Source organism: Crocodylus porosus, unplaced genomic scaffold (assembly GCF_001723895.1).
Source record: "Crocodylus porosus isolate Cpor-Errol unplaced genomic scaffold, CroPor_comp1, whole genome shotgun sequence".
NCBI lineage: Eukaryota > Metazoa > Chordata > Crocodylia > Crocodylidae > Crocodylus > Crocodylus porosus.
The window spans coordinates 20,229,385-20,257,195 of record NW_017728912.1 but is presented as its reverse complement, the minus strand read 5'-3'; the positions used below and the strand labels follow the sequence as shown (position 1 = coordinate 20,257,195).

Below are 27,811 nucleotides of genomic sequence, written 5' to 3'. Positions count from 1 at the left end.
CATGCGCATCTCCGGGCGGAGCATCGCTGGGCAGTAGCTGCCAGCACTCTATCTCAGTTTGAGAGCAGGTGGGCACTGTCTGGCATGCTCCGCTCGGTGTCCCCCCGGGAGCACTTGTTTTGGCCCTTTGACCTTGCACGTGCACACCCTGTTTTCTCTTGTGTTGTCCCAAGATATCCAGTTGATGTTTTAAGGTGCTGGCTCCCCACCCAGTGGCCGGCCCTTAGATTTTTAGCGGAAGATGTTAGACATCAAATAGTCCCACTAATAGTCAAATCTAAGATGAAGGGATCCCCCTCCCCCAAGTTGAATGGGGGGAAAAAACCTCATCTTGGATTTGAGTGAATAGGGTAACGCAGTATTCAGCTCATGCCACCTGAGTTGGAAGATGGAAGAAAGTGTTGCTCTTGTCTGAAATATTCTCAGTTCCAGCATTATTTGAAAATAACTGACACTTGCTATAGTCTGGTCCATTCCAGGGTTGGAATGTGCATTCGTTAGAGTAAGCCCTTGGCTAATTCAATATCAACAGAAAATAATTAACAGTATTTCAAAAAGGAGTGCTGCACTCAGGCAGAAATGGGGAAAACATTCTGGTAGGGCTAGAATTTTAATGGGGGCAGACTTTGAACTTCGAGAACCTATTCTCTTTCAATGCATTACTGAGGCATACCAAATACAAAATGAAGAAAGAAGAGGGGGAAGCCACCAAGGAGAGAAAAACTGGAGAGCCTAACTGGAGAGAGAACAGGTGAAAGCCAGATAAGGTGAGCAAGAAGTTGAAGGAAATAATACAAACATTTGGAATCTAGATGGGCCCCTGGATGATAGTTGAAGTCACTGTTGGAAAGGGGAGATGTCAAAGGGCAAGGGGAGAGAAGAAGGGACAGAAAAGAGCTGAACAGCTTCAGGAGGAGGAAGTATGGCCAGGTAAGTACTTGGCAGATAGGATCAGGATGACATACATTTTTGTACGTCTTTTGGTAGCTGCGAATCTTTGTCTTTCCCAATTGTTTTGCTTTTCTGTGGGGACAATGAGGTGGGACTATAAAAAAAAAAAAAAAAAAGTCTTCCAAAAGTGGCTGCTTTTCTTTCTCACCCTGGTTTCAGAGAAATATAGGAAGTGTTTTGTGGGAGGGATAAATGAACAAAGAAAAATGAAAACTCTTAACCTTCTTCTACTCCTACCATTTTTTACTGCCAGAGGCTTACACAGTCACATCTACTCCTTGGGCTACCTTTTTGCACTGTCCCCATCTTGCCAAGCCAAAGACAGAAGGGGTAATGGGAGCTCTGAAATCCTCACTTTGGGTCCTGTTTCCTTGCTCTCCATGGCTATTCCTCATATATTCTCTGGAGTTAAGAGTATTTCACAATTTGCAGATTGGACCCTGTTGCAAGAATTTGGTCCTAAGCTAAGAGGCCTCAGAGTTCTTGGGTTTACTTTTGATCCAATAGTTCTTGCAGATACACAGCCTCATTTCTTTCTTATGTTGCAAGGAAAGGAAACATCCATTTCCCTTATTTTAAGCAGAATTAAAGAGATGTGACTGAAGCTAGTCAAAAGTCCCATGATCTAGGCACTGATTGCCTTCTTCAGGAAAACTAAAAGGGATATAAAAGGAAGGCACTTGGTGCTGAAAATGCAGGAAATTTGATGGCTGCTTCTACTAACTGATCTTGAAATATACCAAACATAAAATGAAACAAAGATTTCTCTTCTCCATGTTCAGGAGCAAGAACACAGCTGTACTGTAAGCCTATCTACTGGCTTTGCCATTTTTAAAGTTATAAAGGGCCACTGAACTCTCCTGAACCCACACACTGATGAGTGTAAAGTAATTTATTGCAGGCTGAGCATCTGAAGCTGAACATACTTTCTTACGATAGTTCTGAAATTTCCCCATCATTTAAAAACAGCCTCAGAACCTTCATATTTCTGCTTAGATTTGAAAATGAAGTCCTTCCTTCCCACCCCACTGCTGCTATATGAACTAGTTTCACATAAGATGAACTAGCTAATAATGAAATTATTAAAAACACATCAAAATGAACGTAACTGTTCCATTCAACAGAGTACACTGCAAACAGTATTTCAATAGCTTAAACATTTCCCTGACATTTCTGTTATAACTTTCAACCAAATTCTGAAATTCACACTCAACTCCAAAGGAACTATACGGGTAGATCTGAAGATGGAAAGTTGCCTGCTGAATCAGTTTTTTACATCCCATTACATTTATCAGCTTTATCAACCAATTTCATCTTCTCCTTGCTCTCAAAAACTAAGCCAGGGTAGCACATGTATGGTTACAGACTGAATCTGGTCTGGGGCTTCCACAGAGGTTGGGAATTTGGGGGTGGGGTGCACAAGCATATGGTCTGCTCCCAAAATCTTGGCCATGAAGCCCTCTTGCAGGTGGGGGGCAAGTGATGGCTGAATTTGCCCCTACAGTCACTGTTCTCTCCACTACCACTAGGCTGGCTGTTGTGTCCAGATCCAGCCTGCAAGGAAAAGTGAGCTTGACATCCTTGCTCTAAAGCAGGGTTGTCAAAGATATAGCATGTGGGCTGCACCTGGCCCATAGAGCCACATGATGCAGCAACCAGCTCTTCCCCCAAAATCTGGAGTTGACCAATGTCGCACACATTGGACTAAACCCAACACAAAGTCTGGGACTTTTGTATGCACATTATCCTTGCACTAGCCAGTCTGGGACCCACGCTGCATATGGCACCTCCACCCCTAGCTGCTCTGGGATGGATGCTGCCCAAAGCACAGGTCCTGGGATGGGCACTGTGTGCACAACATCTGGTTTTGGGTGGAGAAGGAGACAGGGGGTCCAGGTCCACGGACCAGCCTTCATCAGTTATCCAGCCTGTGGGGCCAGATGAATTTGACACTCCTGCCCTAAACTATACTTTAAAATGTGACTGGATAGAAACAGCATCACATTAAGTTAAATAATTGTTAAGAATGCTCTAACAGACTGAAAGCAAAATTCTGAAAAATCCAAACAACACAAAGGCTAGGCATTTTCCTAACTTAAGTAGGTCTCAGGCTTATAAAGAACAGTTGCAGAAACCAATGGCACTATAAGGAACATAAGCTTGCTTCTTTGTATTCATGTTCGGGGAAAAACAATTTGTATGAATGTATATGATGGCAATACCAGATCAAACTTCACATGCTCTGAGAGCAAAAACCTAAAATGAGATATTGCTTATCATGTACAGAATGGGGAAAAAATCAGGATAATTGATCCACACGGCTGGAAGCGGAAATGTTTAGGTCATTTCCTATTTGGGAATATACTAAAGACCAGCTGAAGATTGGTCAGACTACCTGAACAAAAACCACAGCCTGATTAGTTCCACTCAAGGGGACCTTTTAAAAAAAAATATCTGTAGTTATGCTTTAGTGTTGATTAGAAGTGTAAGTGCTAAACCATGTATGATGAAAGCTACTGAACTGCTGTAAATTATTTTGGTTGCTTGCACAGTACTGTAATGTACTCTTTCAATCTTCACTCTGACCTGTGGAAGTCTGCAAGGTTGTTAATAATATTCTATGGAACCAGCTGTAAATAGCAGACTAAAATCATCCTGATAACTGCAAGTCAAGAGACAAAGTATTCATGTCTAATATTGTTGAATAAAACTATACATCTAAACATAAACTTTAATTTCTCACACGCAAGGATAAAACTGCTCTTTCATTTGCTCAGCACAGTGTATAGCTTCTGAACTCAAGCATCAAGTTGCATAACTACAATTTTTCTTCTGTAAAGTCCCAATTTTTAGCATGTTTTTACAGTGAGTAGGGCTTCCTGATGCAAGTAATCCCTGCAATATGGGACTGCTCATCTGAGTAAATGCTACCCAATGTGAACACCAGTAGCAGAATCAGGGGTTGACTGATGACTTATCAGGGGTTAAAAGGGACTGCTCCAGAAAGAACTTGTGTGTGATATTTACCAAAAAAGCCACAAGAAAAAACATACAAATGATTTCAAAGGTTTTCTCTATTTTTACTTTTCTTGTTAACGCTGCAGATACACTTTAGTAAAAGAGCATTCAGTGTGTAGTAGTTTATCATGTGAAAAAACTTCATGCAACAGCAAGAAACTGATTTTTACATTAAAAACAGAATATTACTATGGATTCATGAGTGTTCATGGGCATGACTGGTTTTCTTCATGGTTGTCTTGTGGAGGAAAGAAACCAGGGGCAAATTCTGCTCAGTTATTCTAGGATGAATTTCTCTGAAGTGACACAAAACTAACAACAAAAGTTTGCTCACTGGTTTTATGTTGTACTGTCTATACCGTACCACGCACAGCTAAATAATAGTAAATTGTAATAAAAAATCGTAATTGTAATTTTATGGGGGTTTTAGTGACCTCTTATGCTTACAGGTAAAACAATGTGGTTTCAAAGAACTCAGAGAAACTGATTTATGATCTGTACCCAGGCTTCATTTCTCCTGCTTCATACACACGTGTGTACAAGTGAACTGATGCATGCATTTAAGGGACTACAATTACCTCCACACAAAACTACAGTATATACCTGAATCCAGGACAACTCTGAATTTAAGATGACCCCACCCCCCCACACACACATAATTAGATTCTGTCTGTGGAAAATGGATAAACTTGTTATAATTTTCCATGGATAGAATTACTGGAGGGTCATCTTAAATTCCTCCTCCCCCCTGCACCACTGCATCAGGAAAAGCAGTGGTACGAGGTATGCAGGCAGTGTGGGGCAGGCAGTTGTGGGGGAGGGAGTGTTGCACAGATGTGCCCTACCTCTGGACATGGGTGCATAATGTTCCATTCCTGTTATATTTGGCTTTTAATATATAGGCACCTAATTTCAAAAGTCAGCTACTGCTCAAACGTCCATGCCCACATGTTGATTTTATGAACCAATTTGATTTGCCTATCCATGAATCTCAAATCAAATGTATTAATTTAAAGAAGGGGCATGGGGACTGAGAAAATGATTAGGACTGTCTGTGCTACTATGTATAGATGGGAAGACAGAAATTAGGAGGGTAGGCAGCAGGGGAGTCGAGCAGACTGACCCCTGGCCCCTTCCCCTCCACAGCTTGCCACCCCTGCTACCTGCCCCCACCCCATACCTTCATACCTCTACACCTGCCCTTATACTCTTGTGCTACTTATCCCCCTGCATGTCTGCACCCCCCAGCACCTGCCCCCTGGTGCCTGCCCTACCATTCCCCCAGCCTCTGTCTCCCCACTGCTGCTTATTCTGCAGCCCCACTTCAGCCTCAGGCATGGGGCATGCTGTTGCTCCAGCCTTCACTTGGCCATGCAGCAGCTAGGTCCCAGAGTTGGAGCAGTAACCACTACTGCTGCTGCCATGAGGCTGGGCTGGGGCTGGATCAACCATGTGCTCCATGTCTTGGGGTAGAAGGTAAGTGGCAGTGGGGTGAAGAGCTGGCAGGAGGATAGGCAGGTAGGAGGGGCTGCGGAGGTGGGGGGCAGGTGGCAGGCAGTAGTTGCAGCGCTGACCCCAACCCAGGGTCGGAGTCAGAGCTGCAGCAATTGCCCACCATCCACCCTCCCCACCTCTCCCCACTCATTGTCCCATGTTAAATGGGGGGAAAAAACCCTCCTCTTGGGTTTGAGTAAATACACTATTGTCCTAATTTCTTCTTCGATGTAGGAGAGGATAGATATCCATGTTCAATGTGCCTGTAGATCCCATCAATGGAGCAAGTTGCTTTGAAAGCAGATGGTTTGAACTCTTACAGGCTAAAATGAAAGGTTAGGGACATTAGGTCATTCCCGACAGTTGTCTACCAATACAGGATTGTTTTCCTCAGCACACTGTCAAAGCCTCCTATAAGAATGAAGACCCCTGATAGTTCTAGCTTTCAATGGGAGCTGGATGAGCAAAGAGCTTGAAAAATCACCCTCACACCTGCTCTGTCACAGAAACCTACCATCTGAGGCCATTGTTTCAGAAACCAGTATCTTGAATGTAACTTATTCCAGACCTGTGCTAGCATTAGCAAGGCACATGAGCTTCATTTGTGTGTACTCACTAGGGAGCTGTTTGGCTACATGGGATTTTACACATCTTTCAGCTACATCATAGATCTAAATGGAAAATCCAGCATTCAGGGAAATCATATGGATTTGTGACACTCCTCAGAGATCACTGAATTGATTACGCTCATTCTCATATGCAGGATCTTTTTCTTTTGTGACATATAATATGGGTAATCCTCATGTTACAATTAATCAAGAATTAATCATGAAGTATTAATATAAATATTAATTTCAGGATCTCATCTTGTGAGAAAACAGCAATTTATACAACTTTAAAAATGTTTTAAAGTGATACAGTTCATACTGATGAAGTAATATATCATTGAGTTACATTATATATATATGTTTTCCTTGCAACTGTCACAAATACAGTTTGACAAATGGGGTCCAGTATTATATTTCCTTCTTATATATATGTTGGCTAAAGCATTTGGAACCTGAAGTTTCCATCAAAGGTTGCTTATTTAATATATAAGGCTACTTTCAGTTAATTTGTTGGTCTATGCTACATGTAGAAAGGAAATTAATATGACAGGAAGAACAAGGCAAAATAAAAGGCATAACCAAAAATGGTCTTAGCTATGGGTAAAACATGACACATTTGCCAAAGCACGGACATGAAAAGTCTGCCTTTGAAAATGTGGTAAGAATAAAGAATAAATCTAGAACAGAAATTTACTCATTTTTAATTTGTCAAAGAAATGGTAGGCCAAACCCCTAGCTATCTGCATATTATTGGCTTCTCATTGTTTACAAAGAACTCCAGCATAGGAAAGAATAAATTTCTAAGCAATGGGAAAAAATAATCAAATAAAAGAAAAAGATTCAGTTGTCTATTTGCAGATACTCCACCCCACCTGGTACGTCATCTTCTTTTTATTTTGTTTTATGCATAGGGTTAAGTACCCAACTGGCATAAGTCAGCCCAGCTCCTAATGATGTCAGCTGACTTACACAGATGTACTCCAGCTGTGAAGCTGGTCCACAGTGTTCAGTTTTTATTTTCCTCAGTCTTTAATATACAGGCACCTCATCTCAGAAGCTAGCTACTGCTCAAAGTTCCATGCACAGATGGTGATTTTATATAACAGATTGATTTACCTACCTACGAATCTCAGATCAAAATTGCTAATTTAGAAATGGAGCATGAGAACTGAGAAAATGATTATGATTTTCTGTGCCACTGATGATGCCTCAAGGTGCTGATTGGTAGTTTATTATTTTATTCGTTTTTTTGTGGTTTTTATTTGGTGATGTATAGAAAATGAAGATGAACTTCATAAATGAGAAATTAAATCAGGGCACACTGTGGCCCTCATTTAGGACATAAATCCTTTTCTAAAATCACCATATTTCACTTTTTTATGTTTTAGTTGCACAGCTGGTGAACAAGATAAAATTCTCCTCTGCGTTCTACACCCTCAACTTTTTGTCTACAGTAAGAGCACGCTGCAGGTCTGTTGCATATTCATGACAGTTCCACATACAGCATCACTATTGGCATAAGCTGGAGTTCAGTAAAGTCAGGCTACTAGAATTCTGATATTTTATGGCACCACGCTACTGACCTTATCAGTGGCATTTGTTGTTTGGCCTCTATATAAAATAGGCCATACCACAAATAAAGTGGCAAAATTAACTACTGAAGGTTATAAATGTCAAGTGTGTAATTGTGTCTGCTGCTTGTGGAATGAGTGCATAATGTGCAATTGAGATCCATAAATGTGGATCTGAGAGAAGAGCTTTGTAAATAACTCAGACACATTTTACAGACAAATTCTTGTCCTTGAGTTCTGCGTGACTGAACTTTTTGATTCCTGGGCAACAAGCTCTTATAGCAATACCACAGATTTCAAAGAACAAAGAGTAAATCATCCATACGAAGGAGTAAATCCAGATCCTACCTTGCTAGCACATACTGCCTACATCGGTGGTTTTCAACCTTTATGCATTTGCAGACCCTAAAAAATTTGAATGGAGGTTCAGACCCTTTTGAATTGTAAGTGTGGGTATTCACATACTTTTGATTGATCAGTCATCTTTCACAGATCCCTTAGACATAATCTGTGGACCCACAGGTATCCATGGATCACAGGTTAAAACCACTTACCTAAATAATGTACATCAGGTTTGGGTGCTTTTATGGTGTAGGGGATGGGGTGAAGAGACAGGACACCTAACCTCTGGAATAAGGCACACCTCTACCCTGCCCTCTGGTATGCAGTAGGATTCTGGTCCATGGAGTTCCTGCAGTAATTTGCAGGGTGGAAGGTTTGCTGCCAGTGGATTTGGGATTACGAGTTTCTACCATCTAACTTCCTTCATAGAGCAGGATAAAGTTGCTGCAGACACTGATGACACCCTACCTTCACAACTCTAGGTGTGGCATAGCTGCAGTGACACTTTGGGAGGTCTTGAGGAAAGGGAATTCCATTGAATGTCAGAAATGATTGGGCCCTGAAGATACAAAGCCAAATCCGGTGTCACTTTTAATTATACAGTCCCACTGAACTGTCAGTTACATGGATATAGATGAGGAAAGAAGAAGGCCGATAACTAATACAGCTAAAACCAGTTTTACAGAGTACATATCATCAAAACTCATTAAAGCAACTGTAGTCCACAACATACAGTATTCTAGGCGATGTTGACAGAGTTGCGATCTGTGATCTACATAATTAATGGTAACAAAATCTAAGAGCTCTCAATTTTTTTGTCCAAATACATTTTAATAAGGAGTTTTAAATTGTTTTGTCTATGAGAAAAAAATGATCAACTGAATTATGTATTATTCACATATCTGAAGGTTAGAAAGGACATTATTACCACTGAGTCTGACCCTCAGCATAACACAGGCTTTGATGACTAACACAATAATGTCAACAAAAAGACTCTTCAACTCGCTTAGTAAAATTAGAAATGTATTTGTTCTGCATTACTAATATGTCCTCATTTACAGCATTTGTAAATTCATACCATGAATTACTTACTACACACTTGGCCTTCCCTGATTTCTCTCAAAATGACAGTCCTATAAGGTTAAGTTGTTAAGCAGTTGTGCATACCTGTTTAAATCAAGGAAAGTGCCTGAGAATGCTGTAAAAAGTGGTGCTGCTGATATTGTGTTGCTGAGAAATTCTGAGTCACTGTGTTAGAAACCCTAGGGATGGCTCTGAGGTGCTATCAAAGTTTTATAGTATACTGAGATATTTCCTATTAGGACACCTTGCAGACAGACCATGGCAGCCTGGAAGGCACAACTGAGCTTTCCCTAGAGCAGAGTTTACCTTTTCTTCATGTAAATATGGATTATGCAAGAATCTCTGGGTATGTATACACATGCTCCAGGGCTGGGGGGGTGGGGAAGGGAAGATTTTAATTAGAGCGGCTCCCAGTCAGCTGTTTCAATTAAAACGCCTCAGTCTCACGTTTATTCAACATCCTGAATTTCAAAATGGCTGCGGGAGTGCTTTAACTAAAGCTCATTCAATTAGTTTTAGTTAAAGCACTACACACATCATTTTGAAACATGGGACACTGAATACATGTGATGCTGCAGCACACTGGAGCCATATATAGGCACCCTCAGTTTGAGGCTGTCTAACCTTTAGAGGAAGGTCAGACAGAATTTATTCTGCAACAAAGGCCATACCCACGACTCTATATCAAGTGCAAGTTCTTGTTTTCATAAGAGGCTGAAAGGGTAAGGGTTGCAAAAAGTGATACTCTTGCCATATGTCAGGGATCAGTATCCACCTACACCAATCCTATAGCAACTTTTGGATGCTCAGTAGATGTGCGGATGGAGAAGGCAAGACACATTTTTCTCCTACCCCTGGGGATGAATACCTTGTTCCTACCTGATAGGCTGTTTGGAGGGGCCTCAAGGACTCTTTGCAGAGCTGAGCTGCATGCCATATCTCCTAGTTCAACTATGTAGTGGTCCAAACACCAGTCCTGCTACCTAATAGGACAGGACTATGGCAGTTAGGCACTGAGTGCAAAGAGAAGGAAGGATGGTCTAAGAATTATTACTATTAATAGCTCTAAGGACTGACAACTGCTCAGCAGTAGGTGGGTCGTTGTGAGTTATATCAGAGTTGTTTTGTTTGTTTTTAGCATTTGAGAAAAATAGGCCGCAGTGGTTTATTATTTATTTTAGCTCTAACATGTTTGTCAGTAGTTCCCTAAACAAGGCAGGTGTTGGCATCAGGGAACAACATTTTAGAGTGGTCATCTTAGTTCAATGCCAATGAGGAAAGGAGTTCTTATGAAAGGGCTTATTGAGGAAAAATCCTGTAAAGTGGAGAAGGAAGGACACACAGGGCCATCAGGCAGAAGCCCAAGGGGGAGACCTGGAAACTGACAGTGACTTCTAGTGCTGAAGCTATTGTATTGTACAAGAACTGTGGTAGAGAGGTGCCTTGATTCACTACTGCCAAAGCTGCAGCTTTTGCTGAGATGGCTAATGCTACCATAGACTGAGACTGAGCATAAGCAGAAAGAGATGGCAGGACCAAAAAAGAAAACATGCGCTATGCAGTACATTATGGAATTGATGCTCCCATGGCACCTGCTGGAACTACTTACTCCTGCCACCATCCCAACCTGTGTCACCTGCTGTGCCAACTCCTCAGGCTCTGTTGCTGCAACCAGCTTGCTGAGTTATGGAAGGAAAGTGCTAAAATAAGATGATAGTAAAGTCTACCTGGTCATACGTCACTGGGGGGCTCTGTCAATTGCTGCCTTCTATAAGCCTTCAGGCCAAGATATCCAGGAATAAAAAAAGTTCCATAAGTGAGATGAAAACAAGGTTATTCAAATTAAATTAAAGAACAGAGTCTCTTAAGCAGGTAGGAGTGAAATCTCGCAGCATTTTCAGATATAGATTTACTAAATTAATATCCTTCCTCTGCCTTTAAAGATTGGGTAGTAATTGTTTTTGGAGGACTTTCTTCTATGTAAATAGTCATTTGTCTTGCTATGATATTTTTTTTGTAGCACATCTGAGTTCCTGCTATCTCAGATGATACTGCAAATATCTTCAACAATATTAATTGGCTCCCTGGCTGCAAGCAACTTTGCTGCATTCATAGAATCGAAGGACCAGAAGGGACTTTCAAGATCAACAAGTCCAGCCATGGGCAAGAAGCTCAGATGAGTTCAACAAGGTGCTTGTCCAGCCTCATCTTGAATACCTCCAGGGATGGCAACTGCATCACCTCTCCTGGAAGGGTGTTGCACAGTTTGATGACCTTTACAGAGAAAAAGATTTTTCTTATGTCCAGCCTGAATTTACCCTCTATTAGCTTGTGCTCATTGGTCATCATACTCCCTTAAGGTACCTTCCTGAAGAGGTACTCCCCTAGATCTTGATGCTCACCCCTTTCGTACTTGTAGGCTGCTATCAAGTTCTAGATCAGTAATGAAAATAATGGAAAGATACATTCTGTTATGCACCCAAACTCTTATGCAAGCCTGTGGGAGATTCAAGTGTGCAAGGAACACAGGATCCAGCTCATACTGTCAGTATTCACAGCTATACAAGTTGACTAGTAGGAACTGTAGCAATTTTGAAATTTTTCCAAAGGATCCCCACTTACACTGACATACTTTGTAGTAAGTCAGTGTCATTTATACCGCAATACAAAATTAGTATCATAGCCAAGAGGTATGAGATAACTTGTGAATACGTCTGACAAGACAATTTTAATCCTGCCTATACCAAGCCTTCAAGGAAATGATGCAAATCAAAAGGAAAAAGGCCAAATGTAGCCTCTTTGTGATTAATGCAGGAGGAAACCACTAGTTCTGCTACAGTTAGGGACCTGACAAGTTTCTACCCATTACAAATCCCTATTTAAAGAGGTTCCAATACTAAATCAATTGTCAAAACTGAGCCTGAGCTGAAATTCTAGCTTAAAAATCATTAGTATGATGATTTTATGCTTATGTTTTATATACAATAAAAATCCCAGAAAGATGGGTACTAAATACGAGCTGGACAAACTTAGAATTATTTTATGGCCCCAAAGTATCTGCAATATTTTGACTACCTCAGCAACTTCTCAATTAGTACGCAGAGCAGCGTTGAATGACACTGTAGAGAGCTGCACGTCCAAGAATATTGCTGTTGAACAGGGGGAGCTGGCTGATAGCACAGGCATAGCAAGGAAGACAACTTTTAACACAGAAATACACAAATCTGGAATATTATCTTGCACCTAATGACATCAATGGATGTAATTTCATATCTAAGTAACATCTGGTTAGTAGGACACAATATCATAGATATTAAGTATTTGGCTGGGTCAACTAACTATGTGCAGTGTTTTCAGGAAACAGATTACTCTGGGTCTGCAGGCAAGTTGTACAGGATATTGTATTTGTAGGGGACTGCTTGGTGGGTATTGTATACAGTTGAGCAAAAACTGCTTCCCAGAATCTTCCACTGATGACCATTTATGAGCCTATGATGCCAAGACGGTACATCCTCCCACCCCTACATGATGGATGAAGGTCCAGTACTCTGCTTAGAAAAGGGACTGGAAATCTGCCTTTTTCTTCCATGGGAAAGGATTGGGAGAAGGAAAGGTTCCATATTCACTCTCCCAGCACTAGTGTCAGTGTAACAGAGAAGCTGAATCTAGCCCATGGAGAATATCATCATGATACAGAAAAAAGACAGAGGAATGATCACCCTATTAAGGTGGAAAAGACGGGGGAATAAAAAACTTGGTACTAGAAACTACAGGTGTCCTTCAAAGAATACAGTAAAGAATGGCATACAAAAGTATTCAGTTTCAACAGAACAAATGGGAAATTAAACCTCCAGACAAATTCTCACAGGTGCATCAGGGCTATTGGAGGCACCAAATGATGTAGATGTAGCACTGTTCTGTTGAAGAAGGAGAACCAGGGTGCAAAGAGGCTACTCTCCATGAAGGTACTCATGGTGCCTCTTTTGAGAACTGTGCCCCCAGGCCTACAACAGCTGGTCAATGAGGGAGAACTTTTAGACCCACAAGCTAAAAACTGTGCAGAAGGGAAATGCTACTCCTTATGCTACTCCCACGTTGGGATAGTCCGATCTGTCCTTCCCACCCACCTGCATAGCTCCTGCTTGGCCAGGATGTGCACAGGAATCAGGATTTGGCCCCTAATGAGCATGATTTTGTGGGAGGAAGTATTAAAATGCAGGAGTCTGGAAAAGCTTGAAACATCTGGGGATGAATAATCCAAAAGACAGACATTCAAGGATGGGGGGTGGGGGGGAGACTTGGAAAGCATTAATGCCAAAAAGACATAAGGGCTAAAGTGGACAGTAAATTATACACGAACTTGCAATCTGATACAGCTGCAACAAAAGCCAATGTATTTTTAGGTTGCATGTGCAGAGACATCCCTTAAAATTAGACTCTCTTATTAAAAGCAACACTGTAAAAATGGCATCATGGGGTTCCATGTTTATTGTCTCTCAATTATTTTCTGATTAAGCTTACTTAGCCATAGTGCAAGGAAAAATATGTTATTTCTAACTACTAACCCTGAAATTCATTCTAGTATACTGAAGTCAAGCTCTGTTCTTTCTTGTTTATATGCATATGTATGTACCTGTATTGTAATGGAGAGAATATTAGAGGTGTAACACTTCAATTTCACCTTTGATATATCCATAATGCACTTCAGTAGGATCTGGAAAGTTGATGGGAATGCATAAACCCAAAGAAACACATCTCCATTTTCTAATTTTTGGGGTGAATTGGCAATGAGAAATAAAATTGGGGAAGACAGTAGCTGAAGGAACTTGATTTGGAAGTCAGTGATAGAAAGTAAAATTGTGATCACATTACACCATTTCTAGAGTCACCACTGGGGAAAAAGAAATTAGGGAAACAGAAGGAATAAGAAAAATCTAAAGGAAATCCTGAAGAGAATACTTTATGTATGAATTGGAAACAAACTATTTCTTACTGTAAAGTCCATGGATATTTTCTACTTAGGAAAATGTATTAACTATTTACATTCATAAAATCAAAAAGACTTATTCCAGCATTTCTCTAATCTTAGAAATGGTCTTGCATCACTTATGCAAGTTTTTTCAAGAACAGTGTCAACTCCAAATCTAATCAGAATTAAATACATTTTTTAAAAATAATTTCTGGTACTACTCTTGTGCTTCCAATTCCCAGTATAAATATTCCTGTTTTGTAATAATTTTATCATAGTATAAAAATAATTTTACTCTCCCAGTTGGTGTATGAGACCCACAGAAACAAAAGAAAAATGTCAGAGCCCAATTTCATGGCTGTTCTGGGCAGGAGGCCGTAATGTGCCTTACCACACATCTATGCATGGTCCTTGTAAGGACCAGGCAGAACAATAACCCCAGTGCTTGGTAGAGTTCAAAGGTATTCCTCCCATATCCCATACTGCCCCTGAGCTCCAGGAGGCAGTCAAACACAATCTACAGAAACCCTTCCAGAGCTTCCTTCTGGATGGCACAGCTCTGTTCTATTCTTTTCTGTGGGTTGTGTCTAGATGACACAATCTAGTTCTAATAAACTGTCCACATAGTGAAAATAGCAAAATGGGTTGTACACAGAACACTGTCAAATGCACTGAAGCCATAAATATTTTATTTAAGTTCTTCTAGTAGTGGCTTTCCACCTATTCCATACTATCATCTAATTTTCCAAATTCACACAAATACCACCAGCAATTTAACTAGGACACCCCCCCCCACACACACACACACACTTCCCTTTCTATTTAGCAATTAGGAAAGAGCAGGAGGGTCCCCATATCCTGACACTTATCTTTGATATCTTCACAGGTCACAACCCACAAGCTGAGAACCTTTGCCCTGGACTACATGTCTGTATTACTTTTAACTAGAGTGGAAAAGTCAGAGGTGTAATGACAAAGCTGTCATTTAACCTAGAAGACATTATTACTATGGGACTATTGAAAGTGGAAATCCTATCATTCTAACCTCAGCTCTTGTGGCAGTTACAAATGCTGTCTGTATGTCCATTACAGTGCCAAGAGTGCAGTATATTTATCTAGAAATCCAATAAGTGTTGAGTGAAAATCCCAGGGCTCTAGACTTTGGATTTGAAAAAATTGATTGCATCTAAATCTTACTCAGACTAATGTGTTACAACTATAGGAGCCAAAGCATTTTATGTGCATTGCCCCTCTCTTCTCTATGGGAAATCACTTAACACCTGGAGGAGAAGGGACAAGTTAGGAAAGCAAAGGACTCACTGCGGAGGAATAGTCCTCCTCAAAACCTCTCCGTTTTCATGGGTCCCAGAAGCCCAGTGGATCTTTGGGAATCTCAGGCTGGTGTTCAAGACTAACATCATGAGAAGAAATAAGATCTTCCCTCCTGCCCTGAGAGAATGACAGTCAAACCCCATGGGGGACCTTGGCATATACATACTGTGAAGGCCATGATACAGGAAAGTGATGGAGGCTATATATTTACACAGATAAATTTCTGTTCCTGATTTGTTCCCAGCCAAATTGAGCAGGGAGGGAGGCCTTCATGCCTCCAACTTAGTTTTTAAAATGGTAAACGTTTTGTCACTAACTGAAGGTTAGTCAGAGATTCAGCCACTTACTCAACAGATTCTATCTTTTTCTCCAGACTCAGTGGAAGATTGAATATAGGTTGCAGGATCTGGCCCGTTCACAGCAACATTTGCACAGAAACATGGGTATAGGAGAGCTAGAAGGGTGACTGCAACTCCATTTTCATGAGACCTGACTAATGAATAGGGACTACTGGATTTCTGTACCCTGTGCAGAGTGCCTTCCTCTTGGCTGAACACCCCCTCCAATGGGCCTACCTCATAGGACTGCCTCAGATTTTGCCCCAACTCAACCTAAATATTTTTTCATCCCTGCATCTAAGCCTTTATTTTTAGCTACAGCAAAATTTCTACAGCAACAAATTTGCCTTCAGGCTAAATCCTTGCAACATAAATATGCCGTTGCTTATGTGGTGTCTATTAAAATCCTTGTATTTTCTTATTTTTAAAAAATCAGGAATAGGCTATTTGAGATGTTTCAAATGGAAGCTGGAGTAATTCCCATAAAGAGTTACCACTCTTCATGCGCTTGATTACTCTAGATATCCTGTATAAAGCCAGTAATGGGAGAAAAAAAGCAGCTGAATTAATTTTCTATTTTTATAGCTTTCATGGTGACTAACTTCCACCAAAGCATTAAGCGGGGCAAGATGCTGCAGGACAAACAGGCAGAGCTGAGCATCCTGCAGCACAAAATCATCCAGGATGTGGCGACTTCATGGAACTCTACATACCTGATGCTCAAGAGGTTGGTAGAGCAACAGAAGGCCATCCATGAGATGGCCTTGCTCAGGGAGATTGGGATCAGCCCCCTTAATGGAGCTGAGTGGGATACCATCTCCCAGATCTTGCTGGTCCTCAAGCCATTCCTCGAGGCCACCAAGACCCTCAGCGCTGGCGATACCCTCCTTAGCCAGGTGATCCTCATAATCAAGGAGCTTGAGAACCAAATGGAGAAGTTCCAAGGGATCAATGTTCCTGCCTGGGGCAAGACACTTTCACCAGAGATGCAGGCACTGGTGAAACGGCTGAAGAAGGGCATCAAAAAACAACTGGATCCACTAAGGTCCAGTACAGTCCACAAGCTGGCAGGCATGTGTGACCTGAGGGTGAAGGGGAGCATGTGCACTGGCAGCATCAAAATCCTCAATCACTGGATGGAGGTGCTGGTGAACAGAGTCAGGGAAGCAGAATGGCAGAGGTGAGGGGACATGGAAGAGGGGGATCCACTTTCCCGTGCCAGCACTCTCAGCAGCCGCCAGTCTCCTCCACACCAGCCACTGACAGTGTGGGCCAAGGGCATGGCTTCCATGGTGGGGTCCAGACGCATCAGACCCCAGCCTTGGGCAGGTAGTGCTGAGCCTCTGGTGACTACGTATCTCGTCGAGGACATTGAGCTGCTGGACTGCGACCCTTGGCTTGTTGAGCAAGCCACAGCCACATGTGGCAGGATCTGGCCACAGTTGCCTGGGAACACCTGTCCTGTCCACCAACCAGAGCATCAAGCGAGAGGGTGTTCAGCATTGCTGGGGATGTAATGACACCCTGCCGCATCTTCTTGAATTCTGGTTTGGTGGAGCAGCTGGTGTTCCTCAAGGTGAACCTCCTGTTGCTGGGGTTTCCCCAAGCTCCACATGCAGATGGAGTGAAAGCCATCCTCCTCACTCCATCCACACCTATTTCCTTTTTTCATTTTCATTTTTTAAAACCATTTAATGCCCCACTCTCAGAGCTGGGAGTGGCATTCACTGCATCACCAGCCAGCAGGGGAAGAACATCTCCCTGCAGAGCTCCCATGCCAGGATAAACTTGGAGGTATGGGCTGGAGCTATGGAGGAGGCGGCGGCCCTGGGTCCTGGGCATGATCACTAAAACTGCACCCTGCCAGGGTCGGGAGGCCTGGTGGGACTGCCAGTGGTGTGGCAGCCCCAGGAAATGCCAGGACCGAAGATCTGCCTAGTGAAAGGCAAGTAGAAAGCACCATAACCTCCAGCCACCACACACACTCACAGTCCTGGCTGGGGAAAGCCTAGACCCCTAAGATTTTTGAGAGGCCTGAGGCTTGCAGGTTGCTGGGGAGTTGTGAGGCTCCAAGTGAGCTCAGCTTAGCTGCCTGGGATGCCATCTGCGAGGCATGGGCTTTTGGGGTAAAATCCTTCATCAGGGTGAGGAAGCATCTAGTTGGTGTGTGTGTGCGCTCCTCCTGGAGGGAAGGCATAGTAAAGAAGCCAGAGGCTGGCATGCAGTTCAGGCAAGAAAGCCAGTCAGTGAAAAAAGTAAATTGAGGCACCAAGGTGAGAGACTGGCATGAAACTTGGCAGGCATCATAGCCTCAGAAAGGGGCTAGCATCCCTGCAAGTTTCATCCAAATGAGGCAAGAAATTACAAAGTTATAAGCACTTTTGTGATTTCCCATTATAGCCTACGGCCGAAACACTGTCAAAATTCCGAAACAGTTTTGGCTGAAACGGGACAGTGATTTGAAACACCAAAATGAATCACTGGCCCTCCAAAATGCCAAATCTGAAACTAAACAAAACACAGCTGTTTTGGACATGCCAAAACAACTGCCCCTCCAAAACGCCAAAGCTAAAACCAAAATGAAATGCAGGCATTTCACACAGCCCTAAAAATCTTCAACAATGCCATTAGTAGCTTTACATCATTAATAGGTGACTTTCATAAGCTTTTTTCCACCTCTGGATTCTAAGACTGACTTGCTCAAGTTCCAAGCAACTTGAGTAGGATCAACGACCGGATCTTTAGAAGTCTCTAAACAGACTCGCAATTAAAAATGAACTCTATAGAAACTCTATGTATGTATGCAACCATCATTAAACAAATTAACAAGCTCTGTAGCAAATATTCTCAGGCAAAACTAAGTGAAGTCTGGCTTTCTGTTTCAAGCATTATGTTTTTCATGTGTTAAAAACATTAGAAATTCTTACTGAACTTTTTCAGGAGCCTAATGTAACTAAAGTCCCAGCTTGCGGTGAATCTCACAAAGGCTGTATACCTACATCCCTAAAGCTTCTTTGGAAATCCCAGCTGCTCTAACCAAAAAACATGTCACATTAGTGAGAACAGAATCATAGTACAGTAACTTTTCCCCAAAACAGCTTCAGTCTAAGTGGATTTATCAGTACAAACAAAACTGTAATTTGAAATTGAAATTATGTCAGGGTATCCAGATACTTTGGAAACAGTTCTCTGTTTTCTTATATATTTCACTGTTACTTGGCTTTAAACTGCTGATTCATTGTGTTGGGTTTAGGTTTTAACATTTGACAGTGAACTCAGCACTGGTCAAACTTTGAAGATGTAAAAGGTTAGATTGTCAAAGTAAACTCTACTTTTCCTCTCTCTTTTGGAGAGTCCAAAAACAATAATCTGCATGCATATACAAAAATTGTTAGCATATATCAAAGAGTAAGACATCTAACATCTAAACATGCAAACCAGATCTTAATGGCCCTAAAACATACCAGCAAGTGCCCAAAGTGAGACCATTGGCATCATCATACTTTAACAAATATTATGTTTTGCACTTATATAATCTGATTTGTCTAATAATATTTCTCACTTGATATACAATATATAATACATGTATATCTACAATCTTAGAAATATTTTGTCTCCCATGAATGTGGCAGGATAACTCTGACTTTTTCTGACTGGATATTTCCTAAAATTCTTTGGAATAGTTTACCAGAAATATGCATTATTTCATATATAATAATTTTCAGAAAACAAGTCATACAGGTATAAATGAAAATTACGCAAAAGCATATATATTAGCATAAGATTACTCTATTATAAGCTTTGCATCCCATTCCTAACTCTCTAATTTACCTTGCTAAAGATATAGTGATTTAAGGAACTAAATAAAACCAAACAAAATGCAAGTGAAGGTTGTGGAGATTCAATAAGCCAGCTGAACAGTTGTCTAATAGAGAAAATTGGTACACAGTATCCAGTTTAAGTCATTATGGTGACAAAATAATTTCTGCATGCTAGAATAAACAAACACAGCAAACAAAACATTTATGCTATGAAAATAATGGGTATATTTGTGTTTATGGCATATATTGTATGTGTTCCTATCTCGGATTGTTTATAAAGAACTGCCAAGGAAACAAATATTAAAAAAAAAAAGATTGCATTTTGTAGGCAGTTAAGACACTTCAGAGAAGGGTTAATTTAGCCTAGCTTTTTAAGATTAAGACAAAGATAAACACAAACACAAGGGAGAAAAGAATGACAAAAGCTATCATAAATATATGATAGACCAGTTACCGGATAGCCATTTCGCCCTGGTAGACCCTGGTAAAATGAGATGAAATGGTAGGACATACATTAACACCATGTTCATGACAGGTGACATTACAAACATGCACATTACATTACTGGAAAATTTAAGTTTGCGTGTCCATCAATTCTTTACAATTTATTACATTTTACATATGAACCAATGTGGCCCAGAATTGGTACACTGAATAAATGGGTGTTTTTAGTAAAGAAAACTATTCAAGCTATAATGCAGTCAAAAAAAACCAAACAAGCCATTTACTGCCTTTGATCCTTGATTAACCTCTTATCAACAGGATTTAAACATAGACACTGGGGGACAGCAGGGGACTGAAAAAATCTCCGAAGATTTGATGCCTAGATACCAAAAAGAGGGGAGAGGTGAGATAGGTTAATATGCTATTGCCACTACCATCTGCATCAAGGAAAAAAAATCTGAGGAAGCTGTAATACATCATTTTAAAAAAATGAAAAGGAACAAATGTACTTTGATCACCATTTTGTGTGACCCACAGGAGTTAGCCAGAGGAAAGCTAAAAGTAAAATTGTTATCTTTGAAGATACAATATTTACTTACGTTAATACACCTGATACACCACAGTCATTTGCTATTCTAAATAAAGAGAAATTCTGTGGTGTTGTATCTCAGATGACACCTATAATTGAGTTTTTAATGGTTACCGCTATGCACACTGACTCAAAACTAGACAAAACGGTTTCAGTAAATAACTTAATGCATTTATACATGTACCTTTGTCTGCTCCGATGCCCTGGAAATCCAGTGCATCAGACCAAGCTCAATTAATAGAGTCTGAGGAGCACATGAACTGACGCACCCTGTGCTGCGTCGCATACATTTGTATAAACAGCGAAATACACATCAGCACACAGAAAATAATGGCAATGCCTTTTTGAACTGAAACACCTTGAATGCACTTTAGTTCAAAAGCACACTACTGGCATTTTCTCAGTGCTGACATGCATTTTGCCATTTATACAAATGCATTGGCCGCAGCACCGGATGCTTTCAAGAGTCTGGTGCTGTGGCACATACATGTATACAAATGCCTCTAAGTGTTAAGACTCTAAGGCCATTGATAGACATTACATTTTTCTAGGTTTAATCCAGACTACAGCCATCACTATATACACATGGGCATCTGTAGTCCGAATTAAAAATGGTGCCAGTCCAAATGAACTAATCCTCACTGAATGAAGATTAAAATTAATGCAGACGAGGGCAATCCAAATTAGACAATTTGAACTGTATTAATTAACATGTATATGCATCATTACTTTTAGGAAAAACAGTCCTTAGGAATTCAGAGAAGCATTGCAAATATCAGTTCCTGCAAGGGAAGCTCAATTGGGTTTTTGCAACACAACAGAGGCCAACAACACCCCACCTCACATTTTTACATGTGCTCCAGGGCTTTAACTAGAGCTCCCGCAGTATCTCATGTATCAGCATCCCCACACTTCAAAATGGCAGCATTTTGAAGCATAGGGATGCTGATACACAAGATGTGGATGGTGCTGGAGATTCAATTAACATCTGGACATGCTCCAGCAGACTCAATTAATCTCTAATTACAGTGCATTGGAGCAGCTTCCTGGCACATCTACAGGTATTCACAGTGACTAAGTATCAGGTTAATTATGTCTTCTGGAACAGAACTTTAGATAACTGTAACAATGTAGCAATACTTGAACAGGCTTATTATTGCCTCATAATTACTTGCAGCTTCTGTTAAGGGGCTGTCAAGTGTACAGATTGTATATAGCCGGTGCCCCCTGCCACAACGGTCAACGATCATCTATTAATCCTTAATTCAGATTGAAATTTGATTCGAACTGTATGATGCAAATCAGTTAACACAGTTTAGAAAATGCTGAGAATGTTTAAAAAATGGTCTAAGTGACTTCAAAGCCTAAATCCCATTTTCAGAAGTGACTTAGGTATGTAGGGGCCTAAGTTGCACTGTCTTACAAAGAAACTAAAGCTCATAAATTACTTTTCAAAATAGGATTTAGACTCCTAGGTCTATTAGACACTTAAAAACTTCATCTCAAGTCTCCAGAGCTATTTCACAATTCTACTAATAGTCTATGGCTCCAGATTTTTTTAGACCAATTAGTATGGAAATGAAGTCAAGAAGTGCAGATTTCCATAGTTATTGTCCACTACCTGCTACGCTAAATCGTCTTGCTATAGAAAGATCATTTGTATCATGATTTATGCTTGATCTATGCACTGTAGGAAGACTGAAAAAGTTATTTAGGAATCCAACATTACCTTCAAATACATTTCCAAATAAAGAGCACTGTCAAACACTAAGCTATTTCTTTTGCTGATAGCTTGATAGATGAATTTCTCAATGTGAACCACTGACATTTGGACTATTTAAATGTTAATGATTCAATAATGAAGGTTGTTACTGATTTGTATATTTACACTTAACTCTAAATGTATTGTGTCTGATAACAAACCTTGAAAATATTTACATATTTTCTAATACATATCCAACCTAGAGTTGATAAAAATCTGTTCCTGAAAGCAGACTGTGAATAAGCCATACTTGAGACAAATCTAAGAAAAGAAAAAGAAAAGCTACCCTTTTAAAGTCACTTGATAGGAGATATAATTTCTATGAGCACATTATTATTTATATATGATACAGTAGCATAATGAATGCAAATACTTTAAGTGCATAATTTCAATACCATACATAAAAAGAAAAACATGACCTGGTCTGGAAATGCTCAGTGTAATATAAAAAAATAAAACAGAAATGGGAATTATTTTGTTGGAAACAAATTTAGGGCCAGAATTGCCAACATCCCTCAAACTAAGTAGTAGTCTCTCTCATTATTTTTATAGTCTCACTGAGTAGTTCCAGCCAGGATCATGACCCCATTAAATTAAATGCTGCATGCACACACATAATGAAAAAAAGACTCCCTCATAGAGTTTACTAAGCAATGAGACTACTTGCAGAATAGTTACTATTCCCTGTGAGTTAGGACGGCTAAGGACCTATCATGACGTTTTGATACCATCTCTCTTTGACTTCTGGTACTGTTAGGGCCTTGTTACACATTAATTTTAGGTGGCTCCTGGATCTTTTAACCCCTGGATTGTCCACACATTAACACCTGAAACTAGTTTTAAGCACACATTAGGTGGCTTAAAGCTATGCCACTCCAGAGCAGGTTTATCTCTGATCTGTTACCCAGCCCATATTCCATTAAAGTGCGGCCAATCCCCACAAATGAGCCACCCACACTGCATCTCCCACCTTCAGCATCTCCCACCTTCCTCTTTTGTGTGGACAAGCTTTCCACCTCTTGATTCAACTGCCCAAGAGGCAGTTCTGGTACCAAGCCAACTCCCCCTCCTGGCCCCGGGGGTGTGACCATGACTTTACCAACCCCATGCAAACAGCCTGCAGGGCACATGCCAACTAGCCAGTTGCAGGGCACAGATAGGTCCAGGAATGAGTGAAGAGAAAAAGGTGGTGGTCTGGATCAGGTCCCCATGAGCTGGGGCTTCCTTTCTGATGCAGGTGCAGTAGCTCCCCCAAAAGTTCCTTCTCTCATCGCTCCCATCCCCCAGCTACTCCTAGAAGCATGACCAGAACTGCCTGACCCCAATCCCAAATCCAAATTTATTAAAATGAGACCTTCTTTAATTTACTTCCTCTTTATGTCTTTCAATTTTTTTTTTTACTTCTTTTTATCTTTCAGTGGCTGACTTCCTCCATTTTACCACACTTCCCCCACCCCCATTTCCTTCCCACCTCCTACCTCCCATTTCATTACACACCCTCATCCCTTCCAGCTTTATGTTCCTGCCTCTCCCACCACACTAACTCATCTTTCACACAGATCCCAATTGGGAGCAGAGGTAGAAGCCTGTCCTGGCTCACCAGCCCTGTAGTGGCAACTCACAGCTGTAGGCTGTAGCTCAGGGGTGAGCAAAATGCGGCCCGCCAGGCCATTCTATCTGGCCCGCGGGGTCCCTAAAAAATTTAGAAAATTAATATTTAATCTGCCCGGGGCTGCCTGTCGTGCAGCCCTTGATGGCTTGCCAAAACTCGGTAAGCGGCCCTCTGCCCAAAATAATTGCCCGCCCCTGCTGTAATTCCTAGTCAGGCTCCTGCCAGCCTTCTAGTGACAAGTCAGAGCTGTTTAGCTGGGGGACAGTCAGAGAAGGCTTTTAGCCTCAAGGTATGACTGCTCCAAACTCAAGCTAGCACTAACACTGATCAACACGTGAGCAGGTCAAAGTGCAACATGTAACAAGGCCCTTAAATTTCTGGACAACACAACGACAGTTGGTAATAAGTAGTAAAGAAAATGAACTCAACATACTTACATGTTAAAATACTATCTTTAGTGCTGATGTAAAGTTTTACAGTTTTAAAGGTTCTTTTGAAAAATAGGAGCCTATAAGTAAGTCATTCAGCTCCAGAAGAAATAGTAAAAAATTACACTGTACTAATAGTAAATGTAAATTTCCTCTGGTTGAAACATGAGCAGATTACCATGGTGATAACTTAACAGGGTCTAAACTCATTCCTGCCTGATCCTGGTTAACCTGGGAGACCCAATAATGTATCAACTGTACTTACAGGAGGTCCTGCAGGGGGAAAAAAAGAAAAAAATATATAAGTTTATGAATCTACCACAGGAAGATTAATCTGCATAAAGCCAAACTTTAGAACTTTTGATTAAATTAGATTTTTTCATGCAAAATATTACTTTTTGAGACTATTAGTAGTAGTAACATCTTGCCATTAAACAGTTTCTTTATCAAAGAATGAAATATTCTCATGCAATCTCAAGCGAATTCTTCATTTGTTTTCAAGCAGCCTCATGCCATACTAAATATATTAATGACTGCATACAATTTGTTTTCTCAGATTCCACACACACATTTTTTATAAATCTATAAGTTTCAATTGACTGAGCATTAAAGTTGCATCTTGCCTTCAGAATTGCACATTTTTTTACCCTTGGCATTTAACCTTGGCATCAAGACAGAAATATTTATATTTAGATTTTCTTACCATCCTCCTTCGCCAATAAGAAGTAGTATCATTGGTCACCTGACACTACACAACTTTCTTTTCATCACTTCCTTTCTCCAAGACACACTTATCAAATGGTCCCTATTAAAATGTCACACTTTGTGAAGTGATATTTGCACATTTTTTCAATTATTTAGACTCAAAGGCTTTTGTACAGAGTTCTTGAGAACATTATCAAAGGCTTCAAATCAAATCTACTATTTCAGTCTTATTAAGCAGAGCAGCTGCAGCTCCCAAGTCAATGGCATTTCATTAGCTTTTATGCCTCTCTCTTACTTCTGAATAAAGTGAGGTGCAAAAGGGGTATAAAATAGCAACAGCTGTACTTTCAGCTTGCTTTTGATATTGTCAGGCTTTCATTTTTAACAGTGCAATTTTATTGTCTGGTAACTAAGGTAATTTCTTTAGATTGGTAAATATTCTGAAAGAGTACTTTAATGTACAGTGTCTGTTTCCAACTGCAAGAGATCAAATTCCTATGTTAATATTTTAATATGTGCTTATCTGATGTGTAAAAAGAATGGATAAGCAGACTTCAGGGTAGGTTCTAAGATCATCTGAAGTCAGAATCCTTTGTAAAGCCAGCTTCAGCATTAGTAATTGCCTCTACATAGTTTTTTCTTGTTTGTTTGTCTGTTTGTTTTTGCAGCAGGTATCACAAGCTGATTATATATCAAATGAAAACAACATCAGCTGGACTCTTAGCAGAGCTTGGCTTTATCTTGTCTATACAGGGCAAAAAAATATTTTAACACCCAAAACTGAGTTCTAATTTACATCTAGAAGCAAGACTAAACAATGGATTACTGTGAAGAACTAACATTATTTATAAGAATTAAATAGATTGTGGGTTCCTCCCACCCTGGTATATTAAATCAGAGATCAGCAAAATCATCTGAAATGCCCATTTTCTCTGCTGTCATGTCATCTTCACAAAGAGCTCAGTCCTGCAAGATGATCAATACAGTACTTTCAACTCGCATTGATGCCCACAGAAGATGAGCGTGCCAAATACTTTTCAGGCTTGAGCCCCAAATGAAGTTCCTAGTCCTATCCCCAGTGTCAGCATTTCAGTATCTGTGTTGCATCAGCAAACTTTCAGCTACCAACACAATCCAGTACCAAATGGATTTTAATTCCGGAGCCTCGCCTCCTAAACTCTGCAGACACACAATTATGAACAAACAATATGGTTCTATACATTTTAGTCAACTTAGCACATTATTTCTTCAATTGCTGACATAATAAATATTTTTAATTCCTCATGAAATTAAATTTAAATTACTCCAATTTTCCACTATAATTCTATTAACATCAGTGGAGTTATTCTTATTGGCACAGGTGTAAGTGAGAGGAGACTCTCTACACCTGTGGTTTGCAACCTGTGGTTTGTGGACCCCTGAGGGTCTGCATATTACATTTAAGGGGTCCATAAAAGATGACTTAGATCAATCAAAAGTATGTGAATACCCACGCTTACAATGAAAAGGGGTCTAGCATCCCATTCAACATTTTTTAGGAGTCTGCAAATGAAAAAGTTGATAACCACTGCTGTATACTGAAACAATTTCAGCATTACCAATAACCAGTTTTTATACCAAGTTGGTAATATTTCAGATGGGGAAACAACTTAAGAGGCCAAAAGTTATATGCCAAGGATTACAAAAATTGTTTTAGAAAAAATGTAGAGACCTTTTCTTCCAGTAACTCCACAGCTGATAACAAAATGAAGGCATGCTGCGATCAGGCCCTCCCTTAAGAACAAGCTCAACTCAAAACAATGGCTGAGTCATCATCTATCAAGGAAGATGACAGCTCCATTTGTACACAATGGGCAAAATCCTAAGTGAAATATTTCAATAAACATAAACTAAGATCCTCCAAAAGTGACAAACTCACCTGTCTCTCCTCTTCTGCCCCTCTTACCTCGTTTCCCTGGAGGGCCTGAAAAGCAAAGAGTTTCTGATTTGTAATTTTGCAATTGTATATCTTTCTTTAAATTGGATAAATATAAAATTAATGTTAGATAAAATGGTGTTAAACAAATCCACAAATGTCCACTTCTTGGCATGGTTTTAATTGTCCTGTGCAAAGTTTCTAAGAAACAAGTGCAGAGATTCAGGGAGATTCAGGCTACATGGGCTGTTAGATCATCTATACCATAGGGTATTAACATCTATTTAGCTACTCCTGTATTGAGCCCAATAACTTGGGTTCAACTAAGGCTTATTTTCCAGAAAAGGATCCAGTCGTGATTTCAAGACATCATGGCATGGAGAATCCATCACTTTCCTTGGTAGCTTATTTCTCTGATTAATAATCACCCTCACTGGTAAAATTTTGTCTCTCTGCTTCTTATTTTGTTTGGCTTACTCTTTCAGCCATTGGTTGTCTAGCTTTCCAACACCTGTTAAATTGGGGAGATAAGAACTTCATGCAGTCCGTTCCTTCTTTCTCACACTCCTATGTGACTGTTACACGTACGAGTGGAAAGCATGTACTATATACTTGGTACTACCTGTCTATTCAGTTAGATTCTATTCTATTCGATACTTCCTATCTATTTGATTCGGTGATTCGAACCACTATACTGATTTGATTCAGTCGAATCTTCAAATCAGCCAGGCCAGGCCCATCTCCCGCCCCTCCCAGCTGACCCACCCGCCCCAGCTCCCAGCACTTGGGGGGAAAAAAGCCCCGAGTCAGTAGGTGCTGCCAGGCTGAG

The 27,811-nt window shown here is 40.5% G+C and overlaps 1 protein-coding gene across 1 annotated transcript in view; it reads right to left on the bottom strand.

Annotated features, from left to right (window-relative positions):
• Window positions 1–27,811, bottom strand: part of COL25A1 (collagen type XXV alpha 1 chain) — a 526,117-nt gene that overhangs the window by 226,045 nt on the left and 272,261 nt on the right. The window contains exons 3-5 of the mRNA XM_019533963.1: window positions 26,986–27,030; window positions 24,628–24,635; window positions 19,982–20,008 (exon numbers count right to left, since the gene is read on the bottom strand). Coding sequence (XP_019389508.1) covers window positions 19,982–20,008; window positions 24,628–24,635; window positions 26,986–27,030 — 80 coding nt within the window. The remainder of the gene's footprint in view (window positions 1–19,981; window positions 20,009–24,627; window positions 24,636–26,985; window positions 27,031–27,811) is intronic.